The following is a 19,114-nucleotide window of genomic DNA, read 5'->3' on the forward strand; positions in this document are numbered from 1 at the left end:
GGTCCCACCATGACCGGCTCCGCGGCCGACACTCACCGCTGCCCCCACCCCAAAGGCGCCAAAGGCACCCGGTCCCGGAGCAGCCACGCGCGGCCCGTGAGCCTCGCCACCAGCGGGGGCTCGGAGGAGGAGGACAAAGACGGCGGGGTGCTGTTTCACGTTAACAAGAGCGGCTTCCCCATCGACAGCCACACCTGGGAGCGCATGTGGATGCACGTGGCCAAGGTGCACCCCAAGGGGGGAGAAATGGTGGGCGCCATCAGGAACGCCACCTTCTTGGCAAAGGTCAGAGGCTTCGGTGTACGCGATGGGGTGGGCAATGAGGGGAACACTTCAGTCTGCACACAGCGAATAGAGGCAATGTCCATTTTCCGGGTCCTGCTAGCAACTCCCTTCAGCTTCCTAGTCTTCCGGCCAGCCCCTGCCCCTTGGCTTAATTGAGATGTTTGTCTTGGAAGCCTTAGAAATGGGGGAGGGAGAGGGAGAGGGCTTGCTGTTCTGGGACTGTGAGGTCTGGTTGTGCCAAGGTTTCTTTAATCTCCAGCCAAACTCTGTTTACTCACCCCCGTGTACATCCTCTGGCAAAAGCTGTAGCCACCAGGTAACACCAGCAGTGCCAAGAATGCACGAGCCCCCTAGTGACCCCGCTCTACTTTTCCTCTTTGGAGACTCGATCCTCCCCTGTTTCTCCCTAGCAAATGATTTATTAGGCTGTGAATGAATTTTGCAATCAACCAGTCAGACTTCTCAGCGTGAATCATTTCTAGACTGCTTGCCAATTTTTTTTTCATGACAGTGACTTTCACCTCTGAAACTTACAAAGCGGTGAACTATCTCTTTTCCCAGCTTATCTGAGCTCCCAGAAAAAAAACAAAAAACAAAAAACACGAAACAAAAGTTTTGGCCATCGCAAAAGGGACTTTCCAGGACACATGAAGCATTAGTCTCACTGGATAGAGAAAGAGGCTCAGGAGTGAAACTCCTTGGAGTTTCATTACCTTGGAGAGAAGCCAGGGAGCTGACTGAGTTTGGTGGCCAAGGCTATCGTTAGTAAGAGGGAGGGGGGGAGATGTGCCATGGTCACTACCTAAGACATCAAAATGCAAACTGGGGAGAAATGCTGTAGAGCCTGGGGTTTATAGCGTGGCAGACGGTTTCTCTTGCCCCCCTGGGGACACTGGTGTGGCTGAGAAGATACCTGGGCTGGTCTAGGAATGCCAGACCTGAGACCTGGAAGGCCATCTGGCTGAGGCCCCAACCTGGAGCATCTGGTGATCTGAGCATCTGAGCCCTGCAGGCCAGAAAGCTGTGTGTGCCCTTGGGGGAAGTGACAGAGCCCTTAAGCTTCCTGCTGCAGTCAGTTAGTGTTTTATTACCAGTAGGTCAAGGAGATCTTCATTATGCCCAACGAGAATCTTTCCTGCTTCAGTGTCAGCTGTAATTACCCTTGCTGGGTTCTCCTTGAGCATGAGAACAGGATTGGTCTTGGCTGGCAGTTCTGACTTCAGATTTTGCCCTTATTGAGTGAAGCTTGCTTTACTTAAGGAGGAGCTGGGAGCTCTTTAAACCTGGAAGAGAGGTGGCCACAGGGGCCAGAGGCCTGTTCTGCTGTCCCCTGCTGCCGTTCTAATTCAGCCTCCTTATCACCAGCCCTGCTTCTAACTGTGGCTTCATTGTCGTCCTGGTCTTGTGTGTAGGGATCCCTTTGTTCTATGGGAATCAGGAATGTTCGTTTTGGTGGAGACCGGGCTCCCCTCCTCTCAGCAGAATTCCTTCTTTTCGAAGATGTCCTGGGGCTGGAGGGCTCATCGCCTTACAGAGCTGTCCCAAGCTGACCAGGTTTGGGTTTTGGTGGTTAGGAAACTCTTAGGTGGAATAGAAATTCACCTTCTTCCCCCTCACGGCTCATCACCATTGATTCTTGTGTTGGCCTTTGATTCAGGGCAATACACGTCGACTTCCTTTGCGATGACGCTATGACGTGGTGCTCCTGGAGTAAGGAAGGGACTTGGAGTCAAAATCAAGGCACTGAATTCTAGTCCTGGTTGTGCTACCTCTGGCTCTTGGCCTCAGTCACTCGTTGAAAATCCCTGGCCTTAGTTTTCTCATTTATAAAATGGGAGCAGACCAGATCTCACGTGAACTTCTTTCCCACTTTTTAATCCCTTGAGGACATGACCCAGGCATCTCCAGGTCTTCAGTGATCTGTGTGACAACAGAGGTTCCTTGGCACGAGCCCACAGAACTGTGACGTTCCATCATTCTGCATCTTCCTTTAGTTCTTTGTCCACAGTCGCTCCTTTCACTGTTTCTTGGGTACCACAGTTTCAGTTCAAAACACTCTTCTCATCTTTCCAGGACACTTACTAGTTTGTCACCACTCAGTCCTCTAATAATAAATGTTTATTTAATTTTTAGAGAGATGGGGGATGGGCAGAGGGAGAGAGAGAGAGAGAGAGAGAGAGAGAATCCCAAAGAGTTGGTGATGTGGGGCTCGATCCCTGGAACCCTGAGATCATGACTCTGAACTGAAATCAAGAGTCAAACGCATAACTGACTGAGCCACCCAGGCGCCCCGAAACACAGTATTCTAAATGTTTTCTGAGCAGTTTAGAGCACAGATTACTAGTCCCTGAGACCTATACCTGTGGCTAAATGTATTGTTCATAAACAAAACAAAACAAAACACAACAAGATCCTTTTTTACACAGCAGCCGCACCGTATTGTACTTCCACAGTAACCCAGTCACGGGAGAGCCCCTTCCGAGCCAGGAAAACCCTGGGCCGCACATGGGCGGGCCTTGGCGTTTTGAGCCGAAATTAAGAATTTAACATTAAGTTTCTCTCTTACACTGCATCGTAATAGCTGGTTCTCCATCCCCAACTCCATTATGACATCCCTCCTCTCCTAGGTCCTGACATTCCCCAAACCCTCACCCCTACCTAGGCCCTAAGGTGGGAACAGCTGGCTTCCAAACAGCTCCTGTTTCCTGTTTCCAGGGGCCACTCCTCTCTGATATAAGGTTGTTCTTGCACTCAGCCTGGCAGCCTTTTTCCTTTGGTCCGAAGCCCTTTTTTCCTTTAACCAGTATCTTGCTGAGGACTTTGTACAGAAGAGGAGTGGTGGGGGCTGGTAGAAGGGTCGGAGAGGTTCAGAGAGATTAACCGTTTTTGGCAATTGAATATGGACTAAGATGGGGTACCTGGGGGGGCTCAGTGGGTGAAGCAGCCAACTTCGGCTCAGGTCACGATCTCATAGTTCATGAGTTCAAGCCCTGCGTTGGGCCGACAGCCTGGAGCCTGCTTCAGATTCTCTGTGTGTGTGTCTCTCTCTGACCCTCCCCTGCTTGTGCTCTCTCTCTGAAAAATAAAAGCATGTTTAAAAAATTTTTTTAAAAAGAATATGGACTAAGAAGGAAAAGAGAAGGACAAAAACTTAGGAGGAATGACGGTTCTTTGTGAGACATTTTGTTAGCAGCAGTGGGAAGTTCTGCCCACAGGTCCGGGTGCCCCCCCCCCCGGGGGGGCTCACCTCCTCTGCAATCCATCTTTTCCATTTGTCACTGCAGTCCTCTACTCTGGTGGTTACTGGGCTCAAGTCAGCAGCTGACTAGGTGAAGGCCAGGGCTTTTCAGGGAAAGTATGAGAAAGTAGCAGAGTCACTTGGAGGATGATAGAGGAAGGGAAGGGAGAGGTGGGGAGAGCAGCTGGCCTAGAAAACATAGCACGGTGTGCTAGGAGAAGCTCTTCCTGCTTCTTGACTGGCTGGAGCGGGACTCTCCAAGGGGCAACCAGGATGGATTCAGCAGGAAGCAACAATGGTTTCTTGTAGATCCCATGGTTTTGTGCCTCGTTTTCACGTTGATTCTAAATTGGGAAAGAATTCACTTTTATAGAACTCAGCTTTGCCTCAGTGAAGAAGTGTGAGACTATGAGGTGAGAGCGTGCAGNTCCCTCCTCTGCCCTGGATTCAGAACTGTGGTCTGTCTTTCCTGCTTGGCTGCCCCTGATGCGGGGGCCTGGGGTCCATCCAGGGCTCCCGAGTGATGTTCTGTGCTTCTCCAAGTTGCCAGAGAAGAGTCTGCTGCCTGGTGCCTGCACAGGCACTTCTGTTTTCTAGAGCAGGGGCTGCAAAAGGCTTTGCTTTCTCCTTGTTCTTTCTTGTTAAAGATTACTGTTGCTAAGCGTTCTGGCTGCCTCGCGGCTCCTTTTCCCCCTTCGCTTGCATTTGAGGATGCCAGCTACCCACCTGTGTCCCTTCACATCACTTCTCCTTGCATTCTTTGGACAGGTAATTGTGTTTGCCAAGAATGCGATGAGGGAGAGAGCCTGACCACAAAAGCCTTGCCTGTGGTTTGTTTCATTATTCTGGAACAACTATCTTCCTATCTACGCCACTCCTACCTGCACCCCCCACCTCCCAGGGCTCCCAATGCCAGACCATAGGCACAGCACCTGTGTGGAGAGGCTGGTTTTGCTCTCTCGCCTCTGGATTCCGCCTTCATCAGCTGGGCTGCGACTTGAAGGGCCAGTCGCAGGCGACAGGAGGCAGGAACCTTGAGGAGAAGGGCTGTGGAAAATCTAGGCCAGTGTTTCAGGTGAAACAGGGCAGGAAACCACCATGAGGAGGGACTCTCAGAATCCGCCAGGGAGGGGGAAAAAAGGAGCGTGCCATGGACATTTTATAAAAAGGCTGTACGAATGTATGTTCCCAGCGTGTTTTATAAGAGCATCCCCATCAGCTTTAAGTGTCCACACTTCAGAATATCTCTGCTAACTGGAGGTGACAAATGACATTTAGCAGTGGCTTTTCTTTGCATTTCTTGGATTATTAGTGAGCTTGGAAATGTTTTCCAAATGTTTATTCACTATTTGCATTTCTTTCGTGCATTGTCTTTTCATGGCTGTGAAAGAAATTGTGGTAAATATGCATAGCATGTAATTTACCATTTTACCCATTTTTAAGTGTACAGTTCTGTGCATTAAGAACATTCACACAGTTGTGTGACATCACCACATTCCACCTCCAGAACTTCCTCTTCTTCCCAGCTGAAACTTTGTACCCATTAAATGCTAACTCCCTGTTCCTTCCTCCTCTCAGTCCCTGGCAACCGCACACCCCCCACCCTGTCTCCTTTCTGTTTGTATGAATTAGATTACTTTAAGAACCTCATACAGCTGTCCCCCCTTATCTGCTGTTTCCTTTTCTATGGTTTCAGGCACCCATGGTTACCGGAGGTCTGCAAGTAGATGATCCTCTTTCTGACCTATGGTCAGAAGGTCAATAGTAGCCTAATGCTATGTGACAATGCCTTTGCCATTCACCCCATTTCATTTCATTATGTAGCCACTGAATTATATGATACCTCAAGAAGGGTGAGTATGCTACAGTAAGAGATTTTGAGAGAGATCGTAGTCACATAACTTTTATTTCAGTATATTGTTATACTTGTTCTATTTTATTATTGACTATTGTTCTTTATCTCCTTACTGTGCCTAATTTATTAACTAAACTTTATCATCGGTATGTATGCATAGGAAAAAACATAGAATATGCATAGGGTTTGGTACTCTCTGCAGTCTTAGGCATCTCTTGGGGTTCTCAGAACGTGTGCCCTGTGGATAAGAGGAGGGCTTCTGGATAAGAGGTATCATACAGTATTTGTTCTTTTGTGTCAGGCTTGTTTCACTCAGCATAACATCTTCAAGGTTCATCCGTGTTATAGCTTGTGTCAAATNCACACACACACACGAGTGGGGGAGAAGCAGATAGAAAGAGAGAGAGATGATATCAATCAAACTCTGCTATCAGCACAGAACCCACCTCCGGGCTTGAACTCATGAACTGTGAGATCATGACCTGAGTCAAAATCAAGAGTTGGACACTTAACCAACTAAATCACCCAGGTGCCCCTATACTACATTCTAAAAAGTAAACTCCACACCCAATGTGGGGCTCAAACTCATGACCCCTAAGATCAAGAGTTGCACACCCTACTGACCCAGACATCAGGTGCTCCTATACCACATTTTGTATATCCATTCACCTGTCAGTGGACATCTGGGTTCTTTCTACCTGTGGGGGCCATTTTTTTCCTCATGAATGCCTGAACAGTTTTATTTTTTATTTTTTATAATTTTAAGTAACTTCTGTGCCCAAAGTGGGGCTCAAACTCACAACCCCGAGAAAGAGAGTCACATGCTCTACTGACTAAGCCAGCCAGGCACCCCTGAAGAATTTTCTTATCACTTTGTATGAACCGTTCATGAATTAAGGATGATAATTTATGGTCAGGACGTGTCCCCAGGAGGAAGTCGATGTTTTCTCATTGTTAATACATAATCACATAGCCTTCTAGGCGCCTGGGTGGTTCAGTCAGTTAAGCATCTGACTTTCACTCAGGTCATGACCTCATGGTTTGTGGGTTCCAGCTCTGCATTGGGCTCTGGGCTGACAGCTCAGAGCCTGGAGCCTGCTTTGGTCTCTTTGTCTCCCTCTGTCTCTCTGCCCCTCTCCTGTTTGCACTGTCTTTCTTTCAAAAATAAATAAAACATTAAACAATGTTTTTTAAATTTATCATAAAAAATAATAATCACATAGCCTTCGAGACCACCAAGGGCCAATCCACAAGTTGCCTGCTTTTTAGTTTACATTTATTTATTTTGAAAGAGACAGAGAGCATCAGTGGGGAAAGGCAGAGAGAGAGAGAGAGAGGGAGAGAGAGAGAGGGAGAGAGAGAGAGAATCCCAAGCAGGCTCCACACTGTCAGCACAGAGCCTGATGTAGGGCTCAAACTCATGAACCATGAGACCATGACCTGGTACGAAGTCGGATGCTTTACGCACTGAGCCACCCAGGTGTCTGCCCCAAGCTGCCTGCTTTACACGTTGGGTCATATATTCCTCACAACCAGCCCAGAAGGTTTGAAGTAGGTGATACTTTCCTATTTTATCAGGAAAGCAACAGGCTTAGAGAGGTCACGCAGCTTGGCCAGGAGGGTCCACAACTAGTTGGTGGCAAAGCGGGGACTCGGGCCTTGTGTCTGTCTCATGATTACCCGCCAAGGAGCCCACCTGGTTTAGACTCATGGCCTGTGGGGGCATCGCTGGCCTGAGGTGCTGGCTGGGAGCTGGCCCCTGGCCCGAACCCCAGCCAGCCAGCCCAGACGGCAGGGTGAGTTGTAGCCCGATGACATCATCCCCTCAGCTGTCTCGGCTTCTCTCCCCACCACAGCCTCGATCCCCAGCTGGGACTTGGGGAATGTGACCTCCACTCTTGCACTCTCTCCGCTGGGGCTGAGGTAACCAGGCAGCTGTTTTTAAAAGCCCTTGGGCGCCACTGGGCTGCTATTCTGAGAACCAGCTGCCATCTGATCACACCCCCCACCCCACCATCTGGTTCTTGTGGGCTCCGCTGGGCCTGGGGGAGTTGAAATAATTTGGTGGTTGGCCCCTATAGCCACCTCTGAACCAAGTCACTCTGGCTATGGCAGGGCTCCGGCCAAGGGACACCCCTCCAAGGATCCCTTAGGTGTCTGGTGATTCTTTGGGACATTTCCCCACACTTACCATCTTTTCTATTAAAATATATACAAGTAGCACTTTTCTATATAGAAAGATGCTTGTGCCTAATGCTGTAAAACTTCCCTCCTTCCTCTGTCTCTGTGCCCCTCCCCCCTCTCTCACCTTGTACCTGGCCTAGAACTTGGAACACAGCAGGTGCTAAAGAAATGTTTGTTTACATCTCCCCTTCTCTCCTCACTTCTCTGTGAACTCTCTGGCACATTCTTACACAGAATTCCAGGTATGGGTTGATCAGTAGGTGTTACTGCAAAAAATGAGGACAAGCTTGACACTTCTAGTGTATGTAAGGGCAGAAATACAAGGACACGTTCCATATTTTGACTCCGTGTGTGTGTGTTGTGTGTGTGTGTGTGTGTGTGTACGTGTGTACATGTGCATGTAGGAGGGTCTTGTAAGCAAATGGTCAAATTGGAACACTTTGCTCTGAAAATTACTCCCTGATAAGGGAATGTGGTTTGAGTTGATACGGTGTAAACAAAATGCAGTTCGCAGAACAGCTGTGCATGCATGCGCATGCCCCTCCCACATTCACACGCGCGGGCACACACACACTCAGCACCTTGGCTGTGAAGTAGGGCAGGTGACTAGTTTCCTTTCTGCTGAAGGGGCAGTAGCTGGCAAGCAGGAAGTTAGTTGCCAAGCCAGGAGAGAAGAGAGGGAGGCACTGAGAGGAAAAGAATGCAAGTAACGTTTTAAGTCAATGCAGCCGAGTGTGGATGGTGGAGAAGTCTGGAAGAGCCCCCACCCCGACCCGCCACAGACCCAGGGGTGGCATCACTGTGGGGCCTGAGCCTGGAGCTCTGTGCATGGGAGAGAGCCGGAAAGAGTGAGGGAACATCCTTCAGCGGCGTCTGGCTCTGGTGCCCAGCCAGGCTGCCTGGCGCTGTCCCCAAGTCTCTCCACCAGCGGCTTCACCTTCCATCAGCTAAGTACTAAATCCCCAGGGCCTCCCTTTCCGTTTCCTCTAGGATGAACTAATCCGCCCTGGGGCCCCTTCTGCTCCTCCCTAAGTGGCTTAAGCCTGCAGGAGCCTCTTCTTTCCATCCTGGCAGTGACACTGCTCACAGGAGCCTGAGTGTCTCTGTCACCAAGAGTCCCCCCACCCCACCCCCCAAGCCAAGCTTAAGAGACTAAGAAACAAGGAGAATAAAGCACACACCGTCCCTTGCTTCCCAGGAGTGGCTGGATTGGAAGCCCCTGCTCTTTCTTGCTCTTGGCCTCATTGGCAGGGCTGCTTGGAGCTGCCTGGTGTCTCAGAACTGGTGTTTTAGCTCTAACTTCCTGAAAAGAGGCACTTACCTCCCCCTTTCCTGTCCTTTCTTGCTGTTGCTCCCTGCTCCTCCCAACAGAGGTTAGAACTTTGTGCACTCAGTTATAGATCCTGGTGAGTGTTGACCAAGAGGCAGACTAGGAAAGGAAGATTGGCAGCTGTGGGGGGTGAAAGGGTAAGATGGCTTAAGGGTCACAGGGCTGCACTTAGCTGGGAAGAGTTGGAGCATGAGGGGAATCTTTACTAATCCGCTTGGGCCAGACTCAGGAAAGGGCCTCAGTGGGCGTGGTGTTGAGGAGAAATGGTAAAACTTGTTAATGGGGCACTTCTGTGAACGTCCTGGGCCAGGCTCAGTGGGGGACACTGTAGGACATAGTCCTTGGCTTCAAGGAGACACTGAGGCGCCCGTGGGAAAGCAGGCTGTGTTCACATTCACAACACATAGGCCTCTAGAGAGCCACAATGACCCAGAGCAGGTGTGTATGGAGGGAACATAGAAGGAGAACTTTGGCCAAGGACCAGCTGGTCTGGGGGGCCTTGTGCAGGTGGCCATCTGCTCTCTGATGCTTTCAGCCCTGTGCCCGCCCTCAGAAATTGGGCCCCAGGGCATCTCCTTGATAAAGAGTTCTCTCTCTACTTCTTTGCAGCCTTCAGTGCCCCAGGTTCCAAACTACAGGCTGTCGATGACGATCCCAGACTGGCTCCAAGCAATCCAGAACTACATGAAGACACTACAGTATCCTTCCGACCAGGGACTGGGCAGACCTGGCCTGGGGACGGGCATGGTGAGCTCCTCTCTGACAGCAGGTCTGTCCCCAGCTGGTCAGCAAATGCTCTCTAAGGTTGGTGAGGCTGGGCACGAAGGGATGCCCAGTGTGAGTGTCTAGAAGGCACCATAATAGAGGATGTAATTGCAATGGCCAGACCCTTCCCCATTAGGCAGGCGCTGGCCAGGACAGCAAGGCACAGTGAGGCGGCTGTGGCCAGCTGGAGCCCCTCTTCTTTCCCTCCTCTCCTGTCTCTCCACCTCCCCTCCTCAGTCCCCTTTGTTTCCCTCCACCTCTCTTCCTCTGTCTGTCTTCCTCCCCCTTCCCTCCTGGGCTTCTTTCTGCTCTTTTGCTTTCCTTTCTCCCTTTTTTGTCTTCATCTTGACCACTCATAATCTGGAAGAGGCCCACTTGGCATTGCCTTCGACAGACTGGTGGCCTTGCTCCCTTCTCCAAGAGTACGTGGTGCCCTGGGATGGGGGTGAGTTTGAAGAAGCGCCGAGGAACCCTGTGGGTCCAGGCTGGGTTCAGACTAGCCAGACTTGGGTCCTTCTCTCCGCCACTGTCCTTGGGCTGTTTGTAACCAAGATTAGATCTGTCCTGTGTGCTATACGAACAACATCGTAAGAACAAGGGTCCACTGGCCCCTGCTGGTGTTTTTTCAGGGAGAGGAATAGATAGGAGCTGGGCTGACAGAGTTGTCTGTGGGAGGGACACACCATTTGTTCGAGTCAGTGAGCATCTCAGAGCCAAGCCGGCATCAGACCCCTTAGCCCCCAGCACATTGTCTAGGAGTTCAGTTCTCTGCTGACCTCAGTCCTTCCTTCAGCAGAACAGATTTCACAGGGACATTGCACACATGTTCCAGTGGTTAGAATGGCTCCCCACTTCGTTTTTTGTCTTTTAATGTTTATTTATTTTTGAGAGAGAGGCAGAGAGAAAGGGGGACAGAGGATCCAAAGTGGGCTCTGCTGACAGCAGAGAGCCTGATGAAGGACTCAAACTCATGAACCATGAGATCATCCCCTGATCTGATGCCTAAATGACTGAGCCATGCAGGGGTCCCTGGCTTCCCACTTCTATCTAGGACACAGTTTTCACCAGGATCATCCAGCCAGAGATGACAGAGAAAGAGCCTGGCTGGGGAATGAATGCCCTGATAGGGGCAGATTTGCATGTGTTTTATGTATCGTATGCCCTGCAGCACATTCGCAGCTAAGGTTTCATTGTTGCCTTGAAGGATCTGCTTTTTCATTCTCTTCTCTGACCCATGATGCTGGTTACCGACCTGATCACTGACTACCGAGAGGGCCGGAAGAGGGACAGCATCACAAGCTTCTAGGATCCTATGCTCCAGGTCACCTGGCCAATGGAGCCACCACACAAAGAAGGCAGGGTGTGACCTCTTTGTTTTCTCTTCTGACCACACTTTTACAGGCATATCTTGAAGACCCTGCAGTTTCGGCTCCAAACCACTGCAATGGAGCAAATATGGCAATAAAGAGAATCACATGAATTTTTTTGATTTCCCAATGCAGATAAAACTTATGTTTACACTACCCTATAGTCAGTATATTAAGTGTGCAGTAACACATTTAAAATAACAATCTACATGCCTTAATTAAAAAGTTTTTAGGGGCTCCTGGGTGGCTCAGTTGGTTAAGTGTCTGATTCTTGATTTCGGCTCAGGTCATGATCTTACGGTTCATGGGTTTGAGCCCCACATCGGGCTGTGTGCTGTGCTGATAGTGCAGAACCTGCTTATAATTCTCTCTCTCTCTCTCTCTCTCTCTCTCTGTTCCTTCCCTGCTTGTGCTCTCTCTTTCTCTCTCTCTAGGAATAAATAAACTTCAAAGAAATAAAATAAAAAGTCTTTATTGTCAAGAAATACTACCCATCATCTGAGCTTTCAGTGAGGCATAATTACTGATTACGGGTCACCATAACAAAATATAATAATAATGAAAAAGTTTGAAATGCTGTGAAAATTACCAAAGTGTGACCCAGTGACACAAAATGAGCAAATGCTGTTGGAAAATGGTGCCAACAGGCTTGCTTGACACAAGGTTGACACAAACTCTCAGTCTGTAAAAAAACAGAAACAGAAAAACCCCATAGTGTCTATGAAGGGCAGGAATGCAAAGGGCAATACAATGCTTGTATTTAGTTCCTCAGGACTTCTGTTTGTCCTGGACACAGGAACACATGATTGGGCACCAGGCCAGCCCTGACTATAGACGGGCTTGTTTGGGGATAAGAGAGGACAAATTCTGACAGCTTCAGAGTGCCGGCCATCAGTGGATCTTGCACATGGTTCTGGAAAGACAGGTGCCCCCTGAGCTTTCTGCATGGGGAGAGACCCTCTGAGGATCAGCTCAGGCTCAGTAAGTCTCTCCCTCTGAAGGTGATGTTTACAAGAGGCACTCTTCTCCAGCTCACTTTCCGAAGCTCATAACTGTAAGGAACTGAGCAAGGAAGGCCAGGTGATTTGTTATTATTTTATTATAGGTTTGTCTCACTTTACACACTAGATCTATGAAAAGGAAGAAAGTTAGGCATATACATAGAATTTTGCTCACTGAATTCTACTTTAAATGTACCAGGAATCTCACTGGTTTTTTAAAAATATTAATGTTTATTTTTGAGAGAGAGCACGCGCAGGCTTATGCAAGCTTGGGGAGGGGCAGAGAGACAGAGAGACAGAGGATCTGAAGCAGGCTCTGCACTAACAGCAGAGAGCCCAATGCAGGGCTCAAACTCACGAACCCGTGAGATCACGACCTGAGCTGAAGTTGGGAGCTTAACCGACTGAGCCACCCAGGCGCAATGGAGTCTCACTGCTTGAATGAAATCTTTGGTGATGTAAAACAAACAAAAACAAAAACAAAAACAAAAAACACTTCACAATGAGGACACGTAGCCCCTCGTTTTTCTCTTTTACCTCTAAGGTTTTTTTTATATTGTATTTTTCAAAATCTGGGCAAGCCTGTACTGTTATTGGTTGTTCTTAGGGCTCATGCTGATCATTTCCAGCTTGGTGAGCCCGTTGAAGTCATCATCTGACTCTTACCCGGGAGCCTCCAACAGAACAGTCCCAGGCAGTGTCACTTGGAATGACATCTAGGGTTAAGACTATAGCCTGGGGGCACCTGGGTGGCTCAGTCAGTTAATCAGGTTCATGAGTTCGAGCCCTGTGTTGGGCTCTGTACTGACAGCTCAGAGCTTGGAGCCTGCTTCAGATTCTGTCTCACTCTCTCTCTCTGCCCCTCCCCTGGTCTCGCTTGGTCTCTCTCTCTCTCTCTCTCTCTCTCAAAAATAAACATTAAAAAATAAATAAATAAAACCATTAGCCTAAAATTGGAGTCTCAAGGAGTGGAGCCCAGAATCTGCCTGTAAAGAGCTCTTCCTCCCCCTCTCCCTGCCTCCCCCTCCCTCTGCCTCCCCCTCTCTCTCCCCCTAACTCCCCCTCCCTCCACCCCTAGTACTTGTTCAGTATGCTTGTGTCTGAGTGGCCAGGCATGCCTGTGCCAGGAGGGGAATCCTCACCCTCCTCAGGGAGGGTGTACAGGGCATTTAGGTGCTTGGCACCACCTCTGCCACTGCTTGTACCACTGTAGGGTCACACATCTAATCTCATACATGCTGCCAGGGTTACAAGTTCATGGTTCATTAGCATCTTCCCAACATGCACTTTTTCTATAGGACTTTGTTTGAGACAGGAAAGAGAAATATGTAAAGCAACTTTTCTTTAGGCTGTGAGAAAAGTCAAGATCCAGTCTCAGCATGACATCAAGGAATCTTTGGTCTCCTTCAGAATGACCTGGTGCAGTCTTGCCAGTCCTTGACACTTTCTGGGCAAGCTGCTAAACCTCAAGTTGTGGGTAATAGTGTCATCTTCTTAGACTTCATAATCATTGTCTAGTATCAGTCCAGTGAAACTAAAGTGAGGTCTTCAAAATAAGCTTTGCTGCAGAGGCTGTGCACTATTGAGAAACCCTACCATCCACCCACCCTTCTATCCATCATCCATCCATCCACTCCTTCCATCCATCCATCCATCCATCCATCCATCCATCCATCCATCCACCCACCTTTCCATTCCATCAGTTCCACCCTTCCTTCCTTCCATTCATCCATCTACCCTTCCACCAATCCACCTATTTATCCATCTGTCCACTCATCTATTAATTTATTCCTCATGCATTTAATAATATTTGCTCACTGGAATATGTTGGGCTTGTGCCAGGCTTTATGGGTGATATAAAGATAACAAATAAATAGTCTCAACTCTCAAGAGTTTATAGTCCAGTAGGTAAATTAAGACATGTATTTGACCAAACAGAATACAGAGCAGATTGAAAATAGCTATTATAAAGATCCAAGGTGTTTTGGGGCTTGAGTTAGAAATTGGATTTTCAGGGCAGGACAGTGAAGAGTAAGAGGCTCTTGGCTACCTTCTGGCTACTGAACACTTTCTGGAAGGCCCCTCACTTCTTCATCCTTTTGAGAAATCAATGTACAGCTTCCTCTGCTGGATTACTGGGGCCTTTGGAGTTTTCTGTCACTTTCCCTTTACATACTTCACACAGATACAATCATACAGGGACCCAGTTCTTTGAAATTAGGAAAATGAGACCGCTGAGTGGGTAAGTGGTGCATGATCTGTGGGCCAGGTGACCTCTCTTTTACCCGAAAGCTGCCCACTCCCTCTCCCACTCTTTATCCCTGTCTCCCAGTGCTCACATATCCTGGTCTGTAAGGGGGTGGGGTTGGGGGGTACCCTGGGGCTAGGTTGGAGGTGGAGCTAGGGCTTGGGCCACTCTAACAGCTAAGCTCCACGGTGGAGACTAACTCTTCCAGGGGTGGGAGAGGCGCGTAAAATCAGTTTTATGTGGCCTCCTTTACTTTCTCTCTGTAACGGCCCTTGTCCTGGGGTGCTGGGAGTATGCTGTGGAATATAGGCACTAACCTCCAGAAACTAACTCTTGGAGAGAGCAGTGGAGAATTTAAGAATTTAGTTCTGCTAGTATAGATGCACTTTGGCTCCGTCCTCCACGGCGAGCTCTCCCCTTTCCCTCTACAATCCTGCATGGCACCTAATGTGGAGACAGGCACGCTGATGGATTGACACAGACTGATTGCATGATGAAATGAGTCCTGAGATGCTTTGCTGTGCTGTTTCCTACAGGTTAATGGAAACAGCGAAAGAAATGACTCGGGAGTCCTTGCCTATCAAATGCCTTGAAGCTGTCATCCTGGGCATGTATCCTTTGAGTTATGTTTGCTTAAGTTTACCCCACAGATGGCGGCCTCCAAGTGAGGCCGATTGTGTCTTCATTGTCCTAGATTCACAGAGATGACACCTATTGTCTCCTCAGAGGAAATTGGCAAGCTCCCCTGGTGTGTCTCTTTAACTTTCACCTTCTGGAGTTGAACCAAATCAGAGCTTCATCGGACCATTGTCTATGTAACCTGTGGCCCAAGCCACACCTGCTAGGCACAAGGAGAATTCCGACCTAGAGGGACTAGAGAGAGAGTGTGTATCATTATCTTTTGCTTTCATCTGGGTTTATAACAGGATAGACACTCAAGGGAATTGAGATTATCCCAATGCATCTCTGGGGAAGATTCTAGACTGTGGAGGAGACCAAGCAATAGTGTAGAGTCCTGTCTCCACAGAACGTAGAGTTGACCACAAGGGTCTGGTCTCTCTCATACGTTCTGTTCCATTTTCCCCAGACTCCTGGCCCCTCAGCCTAAGGGGAATATGGTCCAGAAAAACTGTGATGGCCCTGACTTACTTAGTGATGATGACGATAGAACATGATCTGGTACAAGAGCAAAGAAACTTGTGGTCCTTTGGGGTGGACGGCTGGAAGGGGCAGTGACAAAGGAAATGCAGCAAGATGTAAACATGTAGATGGTCCCGGGTAAGACTGGTTAAGTCCTTGAGGGTTGTGCTGAGAAGCGGGAACTTTCTCCAAAAGGGAGTGGGTGGCCCCCAGGAAAGATCTGGAGCAGAAGCATGACCCGATCAGGTGTGCACTTTAGAGAGGTAGTTCTTAGGGCAGATTGAAGGGCAGATGGAATTGTTCCATGAGGGCAATGGCGGTGCTTGAACCACGGTCCTGGCCATGGTGGCGGGTGTGAGGGGACATCAAGGAGACAGAATGTAAAGGACTTAGAGGTCAACTGAATGCACAAGTTGATGAGGAAGGAATCAATCAATACAGGTTTCTGGATTCCGGATTGGGTGACAGTCTGTGGAGGATGGGCTGGAGGGATGAGGGTGACCGAGGGGTGAGATACTTCTGCCCAGTAGCCGTAAAGGCAGAGGAAGGAGTTGGGGGGGTCATCAGCACCACTTGTGAGCTGATTAGCTGTAAGAGTTAGAGGAGACCAAGGCAATGAGCCCACGTTGCCGGCTTGAAAATTGGGTGATCGGATAAGTGTGCTGCAGCCCCAGGGAAGAACGTAATGGGGAGAGGCAGATTTAGGGGGAGATGAGCTCAGATTTGAATATGTTCCATTTGCGACACCTGTAGGTTGTTGAGGGAGGGGGCATTTAGGACATGGCGCTCAGGAGAAGCTCTGCACTGGAAATAGAAATGTGGGAGCTGGCAGTGTTGAGGGGGTGGTAGCTGCTGTTCAAGGGGTAAGAAGGGAAAAAGATCAAGGATGGATTCTCACTACTTTTTGGTTTGGTTGGACGTGGTGAGCCTGTGAGAGAAGTTGGAGAGGTAGAAGAAAAACGAAGAGAGAATGAAGATTCCGAAGTCCGTGGAAGGACAGGTGGCTCAGAATCGGACTCGGGACAGTAGGACGGGCAGTCTGTTGGTTTGGTCTCCTGGACGTGTTCTAAAATCTTTTTTAATGTTTATTTTTGAGAGAGAGCGAGCGAGTGAGCCCAAGCTGGAGAGGGTCAAAGAGAGAGAAGGAGACAGAGGATCTCAAGCAGGTTCTGTGCTGAGAGCAGAGAACCTGGTGTGGGGCTTGAACCCGCGAACCTGGAGATCATGACTTGAGCCGAAGTCAGACGCTTACCCTACTGAGCCACCCAGGTGCCCTGGTCCGCTGGTTGTTCACCAAAGGGGAGTTTCTGGCCGTCGGCAGCCTGCGAACCCTGGCCAGGCGGCGTCTGAAACATGATTGTGCACAGGTGCCCAGGCTGCCATTTGACAAATGGAAACTTGAGCCATATCGAGGCCCTGTCCACTCTCCTGTCTTACCCCCTCCCTGCTCCTCACAAAGGAGATGAAAAGGGTGCCTGGGGAGCCCAGCAGGAGGTCGGAACGGGGTGGGGACAGCAGATGGCTGAGGCCCTTTTGTGGCAGGAGTCAGCCACAGCTGTTGGGCAGAGCCCCCTGCAAGTTTATGGGATGAACAGTTGTTGGGGATTTGTGGGGGGGGGCGGGGACCAGTGAGGGAGAGCATGAGCCTTTCCCTGGGAGGACCAGGGATGCACCTGGACAGAGGTCATCTTGCCATACACAGTAGCCCTGTCCCTGTGCAATTGTATAAACTCAAACACGACTTCAGCTTGCTGGGATTACTTAAATTCTTTCGGGATTGTGAGGGACACACCTGTGCCCGGCCTCTGGGCCAGCCCGAATCAGAGGACAGTGGCTCTTGGTTTTCCCTCCTTCTTACTGGTGTGACATTTCAGAAAAGTGCAGAGAAGGTGGAAAGGGTGCAGAAATGTGGCTCACGCTGCTGAACTCAGGGAAATTTGACTCTTGGACACAGATGAGAACCACAGACCTGAATTCTAAAAGTTGCAGCGTCTTTGTCTTTTCCCTTTGCCCTTTGTCAGCATCCCCGTGGCCTACTTTTCTCCCGAGTGCAGTGAAGGACGTGGCTCGGGTCAGATGTCCGCGTCCCCCCACAGGTCCCTATGCAGGTCCTGGGAAGCAAATGGCACCTCAGCAACTTTGAAACAGGTCAGCTCGGCTGCTGCTTGGCCCTGTGTCCCCTGTCCTGTCCTGCCTTGTTTCCTCTTGTCTGACGTTAGCCAGAGTTCCAGTTTCATTCATGAAGAGCCACTTCTTTCCATCTTGCCTCTGCGTGCGGACACTCTCACATGCCCGCCGGAGAGATAGACTTTTGGTTCCAAGTTATCTTCTAAATCCTGGCAGCAATTTCAGGGGCCTCGCTGACCCCGAGGAGGCTTAATCACGGTACCAAAGTGCTGTGGCTGATTCACGTGGCACGTGTGTTCCTAGAGGCAGGTTAGCACATCCCCAGCCGGCTGGATGCCGGGTGGGTCTTCCAGGAGCTGGGGCCCTGTCACCTCCCTCTTCCCTAGAAAAGCCCAGGCCACTTCCCTGCCCTCATCCACACTTCCCTGTCCCCTCCCTCTCTGAGCCCGGTTACTCCAGGCCCCAGGGCTTTTCTGATTGCCATCCAGGTGGAACAGATCCTAGAGACCAGTCTCTCCTGTGCTCTCCTCACTCCCTCTTCTCCACGTGGCTGACTCTACTTGTCCCACAAGACTAACTCGGTGTGGTCCCCCCATGGCCTCTGCTCTCCCTGCGGGTGCTGGGCTTGCCTCTCTGACAGCACACATCACACTGAGGCGGTTCCTTTCCGTTTTATCGAGATCCCATGGATGTACGGCACTGTGTAAGTTTAAGGGGAACAGCGTAATGGCTTGACATACATGCATTGTGAATATGGGGGTTTTTAATTGTAGTAAAATAGTCATAACACAAATCTACTGTTTTAAGTGTTTCTAAGTGTACAGTTCAGTGGCATTGAGAACATTCACGCTTTAGTTCAACCGTCAGCACCCTCCATCTCCAGAACCTCGTCTTCTCCAACTGAAATGCCCATTGAGCACTAACTCTCCATTTTCTCCCCTCGCCCCTGCCCCAGCAGCCACCATTCTACTTCTGTCTCTGTGAATTTGATTACTCCAGATACCGCGTGAGGTTCAGTTGTACAGTGTTTGTCCTTTTGTGGCTGGCTTATGTCATGTAACATAATGTCCTCAAGGTTCATCCACATAGCATGTGCCAGAATTTCCTAACCTTTTTAAAAGTTTACTTATTTATCTATTTAGAGAGAAAAGGAGAGAGTGCAGGAGAGGGGCAGAGAGAGAAGGAGAGAGAATCTCAAGCAGACTCTGCGCTGTCAGCACAGAGAGTGATGCGAGGCTCAAACTCGTGAACTTTGAGATCACAACCTGGGCCTAAATCAAGAGTTGGATGCTTAACCAATGGAGCCACCCAGGCGCCCTAGAATTTCCCAACTTTTTATGGCTGAATATTCCATCGTATGTAGACACCACATTTCCTTTATCCATCCATCCGCAGGCACTCGAAGTGCTTCCTCCTTGGGGCTATTGTAAACAATGCTGCTAATGAACATGGGTTTGCAACTGTCTATTCGAGTGTCTGTTTTTAGTGCTTTGGGGTACATACCCCGAAGTGGAATTGCTGGATCACATAGCAGTTTCTTTTTCTTTCTTTTTTTTTTTTTTTTTTTTTTGCTG

The 19,114-nt window shown here is 49.4% G+C and overlaps 1 protein-coding gene across 5 annotated transcripts in view; it reads left to right on the plus strand.

Annotated features, from left to right (window-relative positions):
• The first annotated feature begins 9 nt into the window (after nucleotides 1-9).
• Nucleotides 10-19,114, plus strand: part of VASH2 (vasohibin 2) — a 40,965-nt gene continuing 21,860 nt past the window's right edge. For 3 of the 5 annotated variants that reach the window (XR_013334898.1, XR_013334899.1, XM_077763202.1), the window contains exons 1-4: nucleotides 10-285; nucleotides 9,502-9,590; nucleotides 14,211-14,267; nucleotides 14,810-14,884. Coding sequence is in view for 1 of the 5 variants with exons in the window: in XM_077763202.1 (XP_077619328.1) it covers nucleotides 10-285; nucleotides 9,502-9,590; nucleotides 14,211-14,267; nucleotides 14,810-14,884 (497 nt within the window). In the remaining 4 variants the exon portion in view is untranslated. The remainder of the gene's footprint in view (nucleotides 286-9,501; nucleotides 9,591-14,210; nucleotides 14,268-14,809; nucleotides 14,885-19,114) is intronic. The other 2 variants (XR_013334901.1, XR_013334900.1) reach the window with 2 other exon arrangements.

Source organism: Crocuta crocuta, unplaced genomic scaffold (assembly GCF_008692635.1).
Source record: "Crocuta crocuta isolate KB4526 unplaced genomic scaffold, BGI_CrCroc_1.0 scaffold3, whole genome shotgun sequence".
Lineage (NCBI taxonomy): Eukaryota > Metazoa > Chordata > Mammalia > Carnivora > Hyaenidae > Crocuta > Crocuta crocuta.